A 17,763-nucleotide genomic window follows, 5' to 3' on the forward strand; every position below is an offset into this window, starting at 1 on the left:
GAATTAAAATAGATGGTTGGTTTAGGGAGTTTATCTACATGTTTCCTTTCTTTTTAGAGGTAGTCAGAGCGACAGTAAAAGGAGCAATACTCAAAAGGGGGGCAGAGGCGGTTGCTGAAGAGGCAGTAGATGAGGGGGTTGATGGCACTGTTCAAGGCTGGCAGGTTCTGAATGATCACAGACGCGTAGAAGCGCTCTTTGGTCTCAGGGAGTATGTTGAAGTTGTCCAGGATATCAAAAAGAAAGTAAGGGCTCCAACAGAGAACAAATGCTGGAAGGGAGACAGAGACAGGAAGAGCTTGACATTGGCTAATTCAGATATTTAGGGAGGTAATCGCATGCACACAGAGACACTGTCATAACACATAAATATTTGCTCATGCAAAAACAAATCTCTCCCTATTCAGCATTTTGTTTAAGAGAATTGTTATTAGGTTGTGCTTTTATTTCGCTTTATTTTTATTTTAATGCCCATAAAATAGATTATGTGTGCTACTCTAAGTGTTTAGAGTGCTCCCTCTAGACATATTGAGGCACTCTTGAACACTGCACAACACATAGAGGGTAAATAGGTAGCCAGTTAAAGCATCATCAGTTATAGTGAAGTGCTCTTCTAATGGTTCCCTGAGTGAGCAGCCAATCTAAACATCCACACCACCAACCTGCCTCTCCGTGACAGTGCTGCCTGGCATGGCCACCTGATAAAAAAAGGGCTTTTAGACACCCAGGAGTAAAGAACGACACCCTTCCACATAACATGACAGCAGACCAACATGTCATTCGGCCTGTTGGCTGGGGATGCTGTGCATGGGGAGCACACAAGAAGGCTCTCTGATTCCCCCTACTGTGATTTGAGGGATGAATTTGGAGAAGGGAAGAGAGGACTGTGTTCTCCCTACCCCTTGCTTTTATTCAGAGGTGGTAGAAATCAAAAGGCCACAGATCTACCTTCATCTGCAGGCATAGGGAATGAATGTATCCCTAGCAAAATTTCTGTGTCATCTTCTTTCACAAAAGGCTTTTGAGTCAAGATTTACATGGGACAAGCAGTTCACTCAACCAAGCTGTAGATCATACTATCAAGGTTCTTTGAAATACTGAGCAGCCAGGTGGTCTCTTGACATCTAATGGCATTGCAGTAGTAGTTGTTTCTGACAAAAGCTTTCTCCAAGTGCCACACAGAAAAGTTGAGACGCAGCAAAGCTGATTTGGGCTTCTGAAGAGTGTGAATCACGCTGGCTTCTCTTATGTCTGCAGATTCTACCACTAAACAGTGAGCTACAGCCCTCAGCAGGAGCTATTATCACAATTTCATCCTATCCAAATTGTATGTGGCTTTGGAAAAAGGAGTGATCTCTTTTTCAGTGGTAGGGAATGGCTGTCAGCCCTTGAGAGCAAATAACTTTGGTCGCCTTCCTGCTTATCCCTGGCAGCTCATCACAAGCCCTGTGTGACGCTGCCTTTATTTATTGAGATAGCGTGTCAGCCTCCTAATTCCATCAGGATAATGTAATCTCCCTGGGAGACAGAGGACACCTCCACTGAGTCATCTGCTGCCCCGTCGGGAAAGGAGAACTCATTCTTCCCACCTCGGCAGGCAGGAGGCTTCTGCCATCAAATTCAATTGCTCTGCATCCCTCTCTTCTTCCTCTAACTTGCAACACCTCAGCACCTCACATGACATAGGTGGTCTCTAAGCCTAAAAGACAACTCTGTTGCCAAGTCTTCTGGCGGCCTGGATGGGAAGGAGGTGACCTTCCTTTGTTCTTTCTAACCAATGCCTCCCACGTTATTTTTTTTACGTAAGTGAGGGGCTGTGCATACAATTCAGAACAGGCTGCCCAGGAAAGTGGCTGAGTCACTATCCCTGGAGGCATTTAAAAGCTGTGTAGATGTGGTGCTCAGGGATATGCTTTAGTGGTGCACTAAGCAGTGCTGCATTAATGATTGGACTTGATGATCTTAAAGGTTTTTTCCAGCCTAAACGATTCTATGATTCATCTGAGACTTGTGTCAGATGCCTAAAATAGGAGTTTATCAGCCAGAGGAGAGGGAAAGGACAACATCAGAAGGCAAGTCAGGGGTCTAAGTAAAACTCCTTCTCTGAGCCATCTGCCATGCTTTATCTGTTGATGATGGAGGGAGCTGAGGAAGACCAGCTTCCTAATATCAGCATCCTCCCTAGCTATGGGGCTTCTCACTTACCCAGAATAATTACGACGCTGTACTTGATTGCTTTCACTTTCGCTCTGGATATGAACCCATGACTCGTGTAGCCAGCTGAGGTTTTGCCACCTGGGGAAGGAACAATTCAGGTAGTAGAAGAGCAGCGCTGGTGCCCGTACATCCCTCATGTCAGGGAGGGGCTCAACGGTTCCAGCTAGCTTGACACTCAAATCCTGACCCACCCAAAATCAACAGAGGAAATACAATCAGGAGATATCTTCCTGGAAGGTTGTGGCAGTTAGGTATTCCTGGCCCTGAGCACTTAGTTGGGAAAACCACTACCTGTGTGCCCAGCTGTATCAAGCTAATAAAAACCATCACAGCTACAAAAGCCAACCAGTTAAAGGAGGCATCTTCTGAAAGGAACTGGCAGCTATAATGAAGAAAAGAGAAGAAACAACCTGGCAAAACAGACTACGTGCTCACTTCAAACTGCTTTTCAATCTGAAGGATTTTCAAAGCTACATACTCCGTTCCCTTAATCTCTTACTCTTTTTGATGCTTTGGATAATCAGTCATGCATTTTACTCTCCCTGTTGACTCAGTAATGAAATATGAAATGCTGTTAGACTGAATTTTCAGAGATGAAGTGTGGCTTGAATTGAGAAGCAAATCCTATTCAGTCTCATACCAAGGCTGGTTGATCTCATTTCCTCTGAAATCACACTAATGTCTCTGAGAATATTTGAATAACAGTACCAGCATGATTGTAGTAATATGCCTGATTTCATTATTAATGTCAATTTGCTGTTCATGTTGCTGGGTCAGAATAATTAGGTTCACCATAGTGAATACACAAGAAGGTCGTTTTTCATCAAAACATCTTTAAACTCTTGCAGTCCAAACTTAGGGCTGGAATTTTAATTAATGTAGCTGGAAATAGCTCTGTGTACCTGACTTTTTGCACCTCTTATAAAAACAGCATATCAATGCTGTGTAATTTGTAAGGAAAAAACCCCATAAATAAAATTAATGTGAGCTTGTTATCAGTCAAACATCTCACCTAAAAGCTTGAAACTAGTCCATACTAAATATTACCGGAAATCACTTATTGATTTACAAACCAGAATATACCTCTTGAATGAGAGCAGTGACTTTTTTATTTTTAGGACTAGTTAATACGGATTGTGTCAAGGGGACAAGATCATTAGAAGTCAGTCCTTCTCAAGTTTTCAAAGGAGGACTGAATCTTAGATTGGCCTCAAGTTGCGTCAGGGTAAGTTTAGATTGGATATTCGGGGGAAGTTCTTTACTGAGCGAGTGGTGAGGCACTGGAACAGGCTGCCCAGGGAGGTGGTGGAGTCACCAACCCTGGAGGTGTTTAGAAAAAAAGTAGATCTAGCACTTGAGGCCATGGTGTAGTGGTTAGGTATGCTGGGATGAAGGTTGGACTAGATGATCTTCAGAGGTCCCTTCCAACACCTAACATTCTGTGATTCTGTGATTATAGTTGACAGATGTCAGGCTGTGACATAAGGATATCTGAATGTGTGCAACATCACATTAGAACACTTCCTTCCATACCAGACATGATCCTGCTTCAGACACGTTCCAGAAATGCAGCCCCCACAGTTTGGTGTGTTTCCACTCATCACTTAGCTGCACCAACTTGTTGTGTGCTCTTACAGTTGGGTTGTAAAACATATTGGCGTAAATGAATGTTCTTTTCTTCATAACTCATAGAAAAGCAGCTGACAAGGAAAGAGCCTGAAATGATTTGTGCTCTTAGCTAAAATAGCTCAGAACAGTCCCAAAATGTTTATAATCTTGGGGTGGAAAGCTCAGTTCATTTTATGGCTTTCCATAGCCAGGAATTTCTGATCTTGACCAAAATCCAGAGTTGCAAGGCCATGTGTAAACACAGCAAAAGTGTTATATAAGTATATACTAGAAAAAATTATTCTGGAAATGGGCAACCTTCTAGGAATAGGGATTCTAAGTTCTAAAATAAGGATTTTTTTTACTTTTTAATTATTTTTCACAGATCTTTTCCATCATTTTTTCTAAATGGGATATATTGTCAAAGGAAAGAAGATAAATAATGTAGAAAAGAGTTAGGAATGAGCAATTACAGAAACACCCTTCCCACCACAGCGATTGGAGTCCAGTGGAACGCAACATAGCCAGGCAGTCCCATATTTGGGGGGATGGGCAGGATTCGTATCATGAGGCTGGAGACACATATGGTGAAACTCACCAGGGCACCTGGACATGATGACAGCCTGAGCTTTGCTCTTCATCCAGATGGTTCGGATCACAATTGAGTATATGACACTACGGAAAGGAAAGAGTCATTGGTATTATGAGGGATGGTAAATTTAACTGACATCCCATCAGCAGTGCTCTGTGAATACACCTACCTATGTGTAAAGAGCTCATAGAGATAATGGAACTGCACAGGAATAACAACAATAATAATAATGACAAAAATAATGACAATAATGAAAACAATAATAACAAAAATATAACTCTCTCATAGTACTTTTTAGAAAGAGATCTGAAGAGTTTTCATCGTGGAAGTTGTTGTTGTCCTGGCTTTGCAGACGTCAAATCTGAGGCTGAGAGGAATGCAACCATTTGATCAAGATCTCACAAGCAAGAGATTGTTGGCAGTTTTGAGGTAGCCAAGACCAAATCTGCCTGGGTACCAGTCCCAGGACACTAGCCCTGAAATGGGGGAAGCAAGGGTTCTGAGCTGTTTTGTCTGTGTGTATGCTTCTGGTTTGGTGTTACATCATGAGTATGAAGTGAAAAAACAAAATGGTACTGTAGAGACATTGACAGGGGTGAGATCCATGAGAAATGCAATAAAATACTGTGGTTCTCACTTTTGGGGCTCAAGATCCTGGGACTGAAATTGAGGAGGGCAGAAGTGTTTGGTAGATGGGAAGAGTTATATGATTCAAGACCAGATCCACCACAATTTGTGTGTTTAGAGGGAATTATGCATATACTTTTAATGAGAGAGATGAAAAGTGCCCTACTCTAAAATGACCTTGCAGTTATGACATTTCCATAGGTGATAACAAATCCAGAATTGTATTTATTTTATATAGAATGGGTAAAAATAATTCCTTCAAGCTGAAGAGCTCTTTGAACTCACATCCTGGATGTGGATGTTAGCTTTTCAGAACTTTACTTGAAAAAAATACGAAGCCTTGCTCTGTCTGCCTTTTTTCCTGCAAGCGTGCATAACGTGGAGCTAAAATCACTAAGCAAAAGCATGCTTTTGACAGGTTTTTACCCTTTCAGTCTCCTATGGAAGACAAAAATAGTAAGAATATTTCAGCCAATGCACTTGGGTTGATATGTTTTCCTGATGAAAAACCCAAGCATCATAACAGAAGTTGTCATGTGCTGTTTGCACGCTGTTTTGGAGGGCCTGGAGCACCCTGACCACTAATTGCTATATAAACCTGAATGGTAACTCTATGAAAAAAGCACAGCTAGTGAGTTTGTTTCAGGCTGTTTTATAGAGACAAAAATATGTCTTACCGTCACGCAGTTTATTTTTATTATCAGAAGAGGTGTTACTCTTATTAGAGCTTTCAGACCGGTATATAAGCCTCTCCTACAGCACCCTTAATTCCTAGACAGGCTTGCAAAGGCAGTATTTGTATGCCTTGGAGGCTTCCTTTCTGTGGAATTTTGAGCCCTCTGGTTTCCAGACTCAATGAGTGAGAGCTGGAAATCCAACATGCAATCTGAGCTGTGCAGCAGAGCCCCACTTGCCCAGTGAGGGTTTTACATTCTCCAGCTTGCCCTCCATAATCCCTTCAAAGATCCAGCACGGCTCCCAGCTGACTTGAGCATTTTCCTCTTATCTCCTGACTTTTCAAGAACCTGTTTTTTTATCAGCTGATAAGCTTGAGAGTTCCTTTGTACTTTGTACTGCCAATGGGAGAAAATTCATGTTTCTCCTTTGATTGCTTCAGTGAATAAGAATATATTATAATGATAATTGTTGTCATCTCAAGAAAATCTCCGCAGCTCCTAAAAGTCCTTTTTGTGTTTTCTCCTGAGCCTGCTCTTTCTAGCCTGACCTGTCTATTTGCAGTTGAAACGATATCCTCGCTGACGCAGACCTTCATGTGCCCAGCAGGACACATTCAGAGTTGCCAAGGATCAGGATGAAGGAACCTAACTCCATCATCAAAATACTCAGATTCCTGACTTCCAGCCATGTGCCACCAGGATCAAATTATAAAGTCAGGCTCCTCATTGCTTTCCCTCCAACCTCAGAAATCCTGCCCTCTTGGCTGCAGAGTCTGGTAGGAACATCTCTTTTACTAGCTGCAGTTACAGCAGCTGTCATCTTTGCTTGGTGTTTCATGGGTGAGGTACACATATGTTTCCTTTGAATTTTCAGAAGTCCAAGGTAAAGTTTAATTGCTGGTTTAATCCAGTGGCTTCTCAAGTGCTGTCAGTATAGTGGATTTTCTTTTCTCTATAGGTGGATCGTTTTCTCTATGGCTTGGACCAGAGGTGGTGCAAACCTGCTCAGGGTGAGTGTCAGGAAAGAGGAGTCACTTGTCACGCTAGGTACACTTCCCAGCAACCGTTTTACCGACAACAATTATGCCTTTATGGTTTGATCTCTCTGGGACTTCAGATCTTATTAGTGACTGGTATTTCTTTTTTTTCCTTTTTCCTTTTCCCTTTTCACTTTTTTTCTTTTTTTTCTTTTTTTTTCTTTTTTCCTTTTCCTTTTTTGTCCTTTTTTTTTACCCCAGTTATGCTGGCATGGAGCTAACAAACTGGAGTTTCCAGTCATCCAAAGCTTAAGATTGTAAAAGGCATCTGCGTGTGTGATTTGAAGCCATAAAAATTAAAAGAGAGCACTTATGGAACAGTAGCTGTATTTTGCTTATGAGGGAAAAGAAGATTTTTTTTTTCAGAATGCATTTGTAGCTTCTTTCTTTCTGTAAAAGGTGGCTGGAGGAGGACATGGAGGTTGGGGACAGCTCAAAGGGTGGGAGGAAATTCCCACTTGGTGGAAAATGAAGTGGCAGATTGGCAGAGTAGAGCAGGACAGACAACAATTGGTATTCAGATGGACAGGAGGGTATTTGGCAACAGCCTGCACCATTCTCACCATATCATAATCTGGTTCATTCCTCTTGACTCAGCCTTCATGGCCAAGATGTAAGAGCTTGGCAAGCCTATCATTGCCACAAACTTCATTTTCTAACACGTGAAACATGACTGCTTCCTCTTGTCTCCACTGAAAACACTGGGAGATACGATGGATAGTTCATTAGGTCCAGATGTTGCCAGGTTCCTCTGTGAGTGTGCAGTGCACTGATCTTCCAACCCTCACTCAGGATTCTTGGGGGCTAGTAGTTATTTTCATCTATACTGTGGTATTAAAATATTAAGAGTAGTGGTGGCCCATTATTTGCAGGTAAGAGACTAAAGAAAATGAAAAGAGAGCTCAGGTGGGGCAGTCAAACCTGGATGGAAAAATAATCTAAGCCTTTCTGAGAAGGAGCTGCTCAGGCTGCTCAGACCACAGGGTGGAAAGAGCAGGCAGTTGATCTGAAAATACAGTGAATTTTCTAGCCCTGATAAGATGCAAGATGGTTCAGGCTGTGGATATAACTCAGCAAATTAAATTCATTGCATCTCCAAAAGCAATTTAACTTGATGCAAATTCTGAAGGACTAGGATGCATGTTCACTGTAGCATGTTATTAGCTAATGGTGTTGTTTAATTTGACCCCATTGGTAATTACAGCATTCTTTGTCCATGTAAATAACTGACTTAGAGTTATTCATACAAATGCTACTGTGAGTACTCCTGCTCCATATTTATTTTTAATTCTTAGATTACTTTCATATTGGAAAATAAAGTGTGTTCTGGTAAACCTATACATCGATATTAACAATCGTGAGTTATTGATCTTCCCATGTTTAAACACAGATTTATTTTTTTTTAATGCAGTATGATAGCATCCCAGCCTCGGTATTCATTAGTAAAATGAGCCTTTACAAGGGCAAAAATGTACATGTAAGCTCCCCGCTAACTGCTTGTATTTGTCATCCTGCATTGTCTATTGTTCCTCATGCTTTATTTGTACAAAGTGATGCAGCTGCGTTAGGTTTTATGGTGGCTAATTTGCAGCACTATTTATCCAAAGACAAAAGGCATATGTAACTTCGTCTGAACAAACCATTGTACGCATGTGTAATGGGTAAGGGAATAGACAGGCAGAGATTAGAACATATGTGCAAGAGTGAGGCTTTTTCATTTAGAAATGGAAGTTGCAGGTGAAAATGGTAGTGCTTGTTGAATCAAGCTCAAAAAATGACTTTTAGTATTTCTATTAATGCTATTTCTATTCCCTTTATTTGATTTAATTCAGAAAAATACCTTTTATTTAATCTATTTTGTATTTCATTGCAATGCCCTCATTTTAGTTCCATGTTTTTCCTTTTTGCTGATTCTGATTTTTCCCTTCTAATTATTTTTCTCCTGCTGCAAAGCAAATGTTCTCTTTGGAGTTTTGATTTTAAACAGCAGATGGATATTTTTTCCTCTGTGCTTCAAGAGGAATTTCTGCAAGTTTTTTTTTTTTTTAAACTGAATTTGGAATTATATTAGACAAATGTCTATGTATTACATGGATCAGATTACAATATAGAAAATATATTTATCAGTCATGAAGAACAGCTAAAAAGACTCTGAATTTCTGGATACTCAACTGCCAGAATGGAGTTTCACACAGCGTAGAAATACAGAACAGAAACTCAGTACCTTTCCTGTCTCCCCATCACAGGATCTGAGGCAGTCAGATGCAAATATTTGCAAGAAAGAGGTCTATAATCTTGATTTAACCAATATTTAACCTCTGTCCAGCAATGCCCTGGAGGGATTTAGGTATCATGGATACAGTTCGAACTTTGCTTAGTGTAGGAGAAAAGGCTTTGGTTGTAGCTGGTGACAATCGTCCAAGAGTAGAAGAGATCTAATTACTGCAGATAATTCAGTTTTCTGAATTTTCTGGAGTTTTAGTAAGGTGGCAATATCAATTGCAGGAGAAAAAAAAAAAAAGAAAGAAAAGAAGTGGTAGATTTGTCTAAATAAGAAGGAAGAACAGGCCAAATTTTTAAGTGTTGTAAAGAAGAGCCTTATGCAGGATCTGTGGCTCTCCCTGTCCATCACTAAGACATTGGGGAGGAGTGGAGCTTTTTCGTGAAAGGAACAAATATTGTCCCTTTTTCCAGCTCTCAAAGATAACCACACACTTGGATTTAAAATCTAATCACAGCTTTTTATTTTCTTTCTCATGATTCAGGTCTTGCTCATTTGTGTTATAATCAGATTAAAAAACCACTCTGCACAAAACTACAAGATATTTGATAACTGATGACTGATTCTCCAGTTGGGAAGAAAGGATGGGAACAGACCTCCTGAGTACTCCAATTCCGGAGTTGTAGGTTTGATCATAGACTGCTTTTTTATTTAAAAAAAAAAGAAAGAAAAAAAAAAGAAAAAGGGACAGATTGTTGTTTTCCTCTGGTTCATGTTTGGCTTGGAGTCTATAGGGTTTACTCACACTATATCTGGGGGATGAGCTCGTCCGAGAAAGGTTTTTCCAGGCTGAGCATGAGGTTATCAGCTAAATAATTCATTCCATGGGCTGCAGTGTTATGAATAACAAAACTCCTGTGAGTTAGTTGAAGGCTGCGTCTGGAACATGTGAAATCAGCTCTGCCGAGAGTGCTGTGAGATGGATGAGAGAAGATTAAAAGATGATGGTATCTGGACTGTAGCAAGTGAAAACCGCTCAGCCAAAGTGATATATCTAGTGTGGAATTAAGTCCTGCACCTGAAAAGTAAAATTTTAGCCTTTGTATGCACTTCAGATGAAATGTGCCAGAAAAAGTGCTCTCATCAGCGAAGCTGCTTTGCTCTGGAGGTTAGGTTTTCAGCAGATTCAGGCAGCAGAACTAATTAAGAATTAACTCCGCCAGCCAGTGTCCCACATTGCGTCAGGCACCTGCCACGCAGCTAAACTGGAGTGCTTCAGCAGAGAAAATAAAGTAGCTGTGCAAACAAAATGAATTATTGCAGAAAAGATCTTTCTCTGTGCACACCCTGCCTCACTTCCTCAGCAAGGGTGGCTCCTGTTTTTTTCGTGCTCCTGGCTTCTTAGATAGCAATCCTTGACTTTTCAGTCACATATTTATGGATGATCACTCCATCATTATGTTGTGGCCTTTGTTTTAACAACATCTTCACCTAAAGGCCATTAAATTGAAAAAAAAATCACAAAATGCCTTCCTTCATTTAATAAGTAACACCTTTAAATTTTATAATTAAACTTTTATGAACCCTTATGAAACAGCATCTCATTTGTCATCAAACCTAATGTGCATCAATGGAACAAAGCTTTTAAAGGGAATTCAAGTGCCTGCTGACACTACTAGCCATTCCTGCAGTTCTTTAACTGCAAACTGCTTACCAGAGTATTTATATGCTGCAGCCACATCAGGTGGATCAACCTCAGACTCCTGGACTGACAAGAAATTTTAACAAAATCGATGTCACACCATGAGGTTATGTTGACAGATGTTTTTACAGATGCGTCAGCTGCTAAGTTGCAACCTTCAGTTGGTTGTTTGAAACTTGAAAAATGTTCTAAAAAAGCTGAGCTGGTTTGAATGTCTCCCTTTGGCAGGGAGGGGGAGAGTATTACGTCAGCAGCTCTGTGATGTAACTTGCTTTTTCTTGCTGCACAAGTGAGTATGCCATGTAAAAAGGAGTGGCTAATCTGTAATAGAAAGCATCCAAATCTCTATGTCTGACTGTGAAAGAGATGTTTCACACATATGGAAAGACTGATAAGTGGACAGGCTGTGGGGCTTTTTCCTAAAACACTTAAGATGCTGGATAAAATTACCTGATTGAGAAAATTTGTCACAAAACTCTCACAGTAATAGGCAGTCTCAACGTTTTGTAGTGCCGTTTCTTTTCACAGTTAAACTATTTTTTGTCTCTTCTTAGTATGTTTATTCTTTTTGCTGCTGGTGCTGAGCTGCAGATCCATCCACATTTGTATATTCCCAAGAATATTTTTGTGATTTATTTAAAACTAGGCTGATTTTAAGAGACAGGAAAACACACAAAGAAATGATGCTGTCGAGGAAGGAAGTGCTATTGGACAATCTGGGACTAGTTTTCCCCCACTACTATCATGTCCTTCCCTTAGGGAGAACTTTTCAAAATTTTGTTTGTTATATCTGTGCAATCTGACGCAAAAAAAAGGGAAGCTTTAGCAAACTGATGTGTTGTGAGCAAAGAATAAATTTGTCCCTTTTCTCTAGGGAGCAACACCAGTCAATGTTGAATCCATTTCGAAAAGTTAGCTGGATGAGTTCAAGCACTGTGTGGTTTTCATTCTGTCAGAGATAAACCTGTTGCTGTTAGAAACTGCAGAACTTAATCTTTTAAAGTAAAAACTGTCAAGGCATGACTCATCTGGAAAGGAAATAGATCATGACATGGTCTTTCCTATTTGGCTTATTTCACTAATTTACTATTTAGTTTATTTCAGCCCTTCTCACCTGGGGTGCTAATGAGCAGGGAGATAACAGAGCACAGTCTGGGATATTCGTTGATTTCAGTTTAAAACAGATTCTGCTGCAGATCATCTCTGTGATTTTGGGCAAATGAGTCCCAAATATCTGCAACTTAGGTTTCCCATTACGAAACAGGTAGAATTTTATTTGCTCGTATTTTAGGAGTGGTTGGCAGCTTCAGGCGCCTGGAGATTTCTTTCCAATCCTGGTGAAGAAACACTGTTCTAGTACCATGATGCTTGAGAGCACTTTAAGTTAATTTTATTTTAATTAGTGTTAAGTGTGGGTTCCTGTTCTTTTATTAAAACTACGTTTTTGTATAATAGCTGGACATTCATACATTTCTGAAGATACATTTCAAGCCTGAAGCTGTGTGTAATTAGATACACTTAGAGATGAAATCCTTTTTTTCAGGGAAAAGGTCTCTGGCAATTCTTATTTCACAGAGAGTAACCAGAGTGGGTACAGCGACCTGTGCATTATACGAGAAAAACTGAAGCAGCTATAAGGCAAGTGTGGAAATGCAACTGCAATGAATGAGTAGAAATTAAAGCATTAAGCTGATTGCACACTTAACGGCTTTCACCAGGAGCTTGTGGACTGCGCTTCAGGCTTACCTGATGATGATGAGAGGAATGAAGTACACCAGGAAAGCCACCACCGTCATGTAGGGGATCCAGTAAGAGTCATCCGGCCAAAGAGCCCAGCACTGCACTTCCCCATTGGAGAGCTGCCGTTTCCCAAAAATAATCAGAGTCGGGATGGAAAACAGGAAAGAGAGGCTCCAGGCCACTCCGATTAGAACTTTCGCCTGTCTTTCTGTGCAACAGAGTTAAACAGATGGTGTTAATGGGGGTCGTGGCATTATGGGCCCCTCGTAGCCGTTCTGATGGAAAGGCAAGGAGGAGGAGGAAGGTGGGAGAAGAAAGGGAATTTTGGGCTGCAGCCAGGCCAGCCGATGTTGAAAGGACTGCAGAGGAGAATGAGGATTTCATGCCTTTATCACAATAAGAGGTCATGTCATTATGGGCTTGTACTTTACGTATTTTATTTAAAGATGCTCATTGAGTCTGAAATGCTATGAGAAAGGCACTGATCAGGGTCAGCAAGTTAGAAACATGGGATGTAGATGGTTCCTCTATGCCACCAAGACAGGCTCATGAAGGGATGCAGAGGACAGCAGGTCTCCTCTACTGCATGCTCTTGCCCTGGCACTACAAAGTGGTGGTCAGTGGGAGGACACAGAGACAGAAAGAAGGAGCCTTTGTGCTACAGGTAAGAGAGGAAGGCTGAGACTGTGGAAGGCTACTTAAAACATAAACTACGTTAGACCATACTGGATGTACTGGTGGGGTAAATGTCCTCCTTAGAATGGAAATTAAACATTTTGGTACATGCTGAAGTGAGAAGGCTTGCAAAACATTTCATATCAGGGAAGAGAAGGATTGGAATAAAACTGCACAACCAGCTGCCTGTAACTCCGGCTGCAACTTTACCAACCCAAAGAAATGTGGTCATGGAGAGCCTGGGCATCTGCAATTCTCTGCATCATGCTGGCACCCAACCCACCTCCTGTTGATGAGCATATGCCTAAAGTATGGGTGGACTGCTAACCATGAGGCAGGAGAGATGATGGTGGGTTGGTGCTCAGTTATCTGCCACAACAGACATCGACGAGCTGATCCTGCTGGTGAAGAACAGGAGCTGAAGGATCCCAAAACACTTGGGGGGTTCAGGCTACTGCTTCCCCTTGACTTCTGGCCTCCTCTGCTGCCAAGTGGGGAAAACTGATGAGAAACCAAATGGTGCCTTCTAAAAATCAGTAAGTTGGAGCACACAGCCCTTGGGCTCTCTTTTTCACAAATCTGCATCTTCTGGCTAAAATCCAGGTAGCTCTAGCCAAATAGTGGGGGGAAAAAGGTCTGATGTGTGTAGTACCAGTGATTCCCAGCAGCAATTATTCCTCCTGAGTTAGACTGTGAGAGGAACGTATGGGGGCAGATTTCTTTTTTTGTTCTGGGAAGCTTTGGTCTCAAAATATTTTAGTGTCCTACAAAATACCCAAGGTTATGTGTGAAATAGAAAAATCACCTTAAATTATACATATGAAGAACAACCTCTTTCCTCCTTGAAGCTCAAAGTGCAATAAGAAAGTGTGTGGGAGAAACATTAAAAAAGTAATTTTACGCTTTATAAAACATCAGTTGCAAATATTAACTTATCCTGCTCATTTTTAAATATTACCCATGTTCAGTAAAATATGGTCTTGCTAATGTAGGGCTTAAGGGAATCCTGATGACATCTGCGTAAGTGAGAAAGTTAGATTAAGTCTATAAATATTGTGCAGGAAAAGGAGAACTGTGAACTTCTCCAAAGCATAACAGAATAAACTTAGCAAAAGGAGTTTCAAGACTAAGTTTCACAAAATATTTTCTGACAGAAAGAGCTTTTCCATTATGAGTTAGCTACTTAAACTACATACATACAAGCCTCAGTGTGGCCCAACTGTCTGTTTCCAAGATTATGCTTGGACGACATAATTTATTTTTTGCACTCTATAGCAGTGCCCTTAATTTGAAGAGAAGCGGGCAATTTCAGTTGGGCAAGAGTGGCATTTTATGTTTTATAAAACATTACTTGTAGTGTCCACTTATTCTAGTTTTAAACATCCCTTATGTTAGGTAGAATTCAGCATCACTTGCCATCATACATTCATCCTAAGAAAAATCTTATGTATTCTAAAGGGTATTACAGGACACTGATGGTATCATTGTTCTTTAAATGAAGAGTTTTTCACACTGGCTTGCTCAAGACTAATGCTCACGGTTGGAGTGGGAAGCTCAGGTGTGAGCTCTGGCATTGACTCTTCTAAGGGACATATCCACGTCACCATGCTCTTTGCTCCACGCCCAACCTCTGTGCACTGTGACAGCAGTTTTGTGCCTTTCTGCTTTCTTTCAGTAACATATTAAAATTATGTTTTAAATTGAGAAAGAGAACTGATCCAGAATCTGATCAATCTGATGGACTTCAGTCCCAGGGAAGCTGATGGAGCAGGTCATCCTGAGTTCCATTATGCAGCACATGCAGGACAACCAGGTGATCAGACCCAGCCAGCATGAAGGGCAGGTCCTGTTTAACAAACCTGCTGTGACTGGGTGGCCCGCTTGCTGGATGAAGGAAAGGCTGTGGATGTCATCTACCTTGACTTTAGTAAAGCATTTGGTACAGTTGTCCACAGCATTCTCCTAGAGAAATTAACTGCTCTTGGCTTGGATGGGCATACGCTTCACTGGGTAAAAAAGTAGTTAGATTGCTGAGTGCAAAGAGTTGTGGTCAATGGAGTTAAATCCAGTTGGCTACCAGTCATGAGTGGTGTCCCCCAGGGCTCAGTACTGGGTCTACTCCTGTTTAACATCTTTATTAATGATCTGGACCAGGGGATGGAGTGCACCCTCAGTAAGTTTGCAGATGACACCAAGCTGGGTGGAAGAGTCGATCTGCTTGAGGGTAGGGAGGCTCTCCAGAAGGATCTGGATAGGCTGGGTCACTGGCCAAGGCCAACTCCATGGAATTCAATAAGGCCAAATGCCAGGTCCTGCACTTTGGCCACAACAACCCCCAGCAGTGCTACAGGTCTGGGGAGGAGTGGCTGGAGAGCTGCCAGGCTGAGAGGGATTTGGGAATGCTAATAGATGGCCGGCTGAACATGAGCCAGCAGTGTGCCCAGGTGGCCAAGAAGGCCAACAGCATCCTGGCCTGCATCAGGAATGGATTGTCAGCAGGGGCAGGGAGGTGATTATGCCCCTCTACTCAGCTTTGGTAAAGCCTCACCTCGAGTACTGTGTCCAGTTTTGGGCCCCTCTCTACAGGAGGGACATCGAGGTGCTGGAGAGGGTACAGAGGTGGCTGCCAAGCTGGTAAAGGGCTTAGAACACAAGTTGTATGGGGAAGGGCTGAGGGATCTGGGGCTGTTTAGCCTAAAGAAAAGGAGATTAGGGGGAGACCTCATTGCTCTCTACAACCACCTGAAGGGAGATTGTGGAGAGGCAGAGGTTGGTCTATTTTCCCTAGTGGAGAGTGATAGGACGAGGGGAAATGGATTTAAATTGAGCCAAGGGAGGTTCAGGTTGGATATTAGGAAGAATTTCTTTACTGAAAGGGTTGTCAGCCATTGGAACAGGCTGCCCAGGGAGGTGGTTGAGTCACCATCCCTGGAAGTGTTTAAGAGATAGATGGATGTTGCTTTGGGGGACATTGTTTAGTAGGTTGATAGGGCTGGGACAAAGGCTGGACTCGATGATCGTCTAGGTCTCTTCCAGCTGATACGATTCTATGATTCTATGATTCTATGACTTTAGCATCATTTGCAGGCCAAAGCCATTCAAGGGACAGTTCGCACCTACTGGCGTTTTGTCTTTACCTTTGGCAGTTCTGTTGTCAACCTGCTGTTTAATTTGTATGCTGCTTGCATATCTTTTTTCAGTATGGTGAAATGTTTACAAAATGTTTTCTGCTACAACTTCTCAGTTTCTTTTCTTTTTGATCTTTATTTTATGATTTGTTTTAACAACCCCTTTGGCTATTGAATTAGGTGCCTCATACTGTGGAAGTGTTAGGATTAGAATGTATAATTCTTCTACATCCTGCACTTTCTGTGGTCATTTATATATTCGCAAAGCGAGTGTAAACTGCTGAAGTTTCTTTTCTTAGAAGCCATGAAAATGTGTTTTAACATGCCTTGAGGCTAGTAACTAAACCACATTTTTTAAAAAAACCAAAACTATTTGACATTTTCAAAGCAATATTTCAAGACTACATGGAAACACAATTTTCAAAAGCAATGAGGAGAAACAACTTTTATGTCTCTTGATTGAAGGATTTTGGGGAATGGGTGTTTCATTTTGGAAAGAAGAAAAACAATAGTGTTTGCCACAGGTTGCCTCAGAATTGGTGTTAGAATTGGTGTTATCGCCAATGATAAAGTTTTGTAATTCTTTTGGCTCTGTGCCTGCAGAATAACTGAAAGAGTATTTCAAAAGCCATGTCAGGCGTTCTGTCCCACAGCTGGCCGCCGCTCAGTGGCAGGTTTCTGAGCACCTCCCAGCCTGGCAGGACTTTGTGAAAGATGCAGATCCTTCTGAGAAAACCTTGAGATCATCCCCCACCCAGGTATGAAAAGGTTAGTCTGTGTGCTGGGGACTATGAAGCTAAACTTCATACAAGTATTTGAAATTTTCAGACCTTAGCATATGCTGAAGCTGCTCTGATGCCTGAGCTGTTATTGATCCATAGGTTTTTAAGGCCAGAAAGAACGATTAATCTGATCCTCAGAATACAGCAGGCTGTAGAAAGCCATCATTGTGCCAAAATAAGAGTGATATTTGCATCTGATTAAAGCATGTCTTCTAGACCTCATGGTTCTTGCAACTGTTCCCCTGCCTCCCCACCTGCTATTTCTGTTTATTCACTCAGTGCAACATACTCCTGGCTCTCTAGGAAAGAAATCACGTTCTTTAAATTGTAGTGCTAAGCAGCCAGGATAAATCTGAGTGCTGTAAAAGCAACAAACAGATGAAATTGTAAGAAACAACAAATCCAAACTTATATGCTATAGCTTTTGAAGTTCTCTTATTGAACTAGTGTATGAATTCTCAGTACTGCACCCTTTATCCAAGTTATTTTTTGGTGTGAATAAATAGACAACATAGCTCTGGCAGCTCCTAGAGTTAGTACAGTTGAACAAGGGATAGCTTTTGCTCATAATAACCTTCTCAAAATACTGGAAGATAATGAAAACCTCTATATTTTTTAAAATGTCGTTTCATTCTTTGCTAACACAATGCTCATAAAAACTGCCAAGGGCCAAGTGCAGCATAATAAATCTTGAAACCACAGCTCCTTTGCCATTTGAAAAGTTGTAACAGAGTCCAAATGTTGCTAGAGCAGGAAT

At 41.3% G+C, this 17,763-nt stretch overlaps 1 protein-coding gene across 1 annotated transcript in view; it reads right to left on the reverse strand.

Moving 5' to 3' along the window:
• Positions 1–53: 53 nt before the first annotated feature.
• Positions 54–17,763, reverse strand: part of NPSR1 (neuropeptide S receptor 1) — a gene marked incomplete at its 5' end in the record, with an annotated part of 28,050 nt that continues 10,340 nt past the window's right edge. The window contains 4 exons of the mRNA XM_009867449.1: positions 54–271; positions 2,206–2,295; positions 4,424–4,500; positions 12,428–12,629. Of these exons, the coding sequence (XP_009865751.1) occupies positions 54–271; positions 2,206–2,295; positions 4,424–4,500; positions 12,428–12,629 (587 nt within the window). The remainder of the gene's footprint in view (positions 272–2,205; positions 2,296–4,423; positions 4,501–12,427; positions 12,630–17,763) is intronic.

The sequence above is a fragment of the Apaloderma vittatum genome, unplaced genomic scaffold (genome assembly GCF_000703405.1).
Source record: "Apaloderma vittatum isolate BGI_N311 unplaced genomic scaffold, ASM70340v1 scaffold9494, whole genome shotgun sequence".
Classification (NCBI taxonomy): Eukaryota; Metazoa; Chordata; class Aves; order Trogoniformes; family Trogonidae; genus Apaloderma; species Apaloderma vittatum.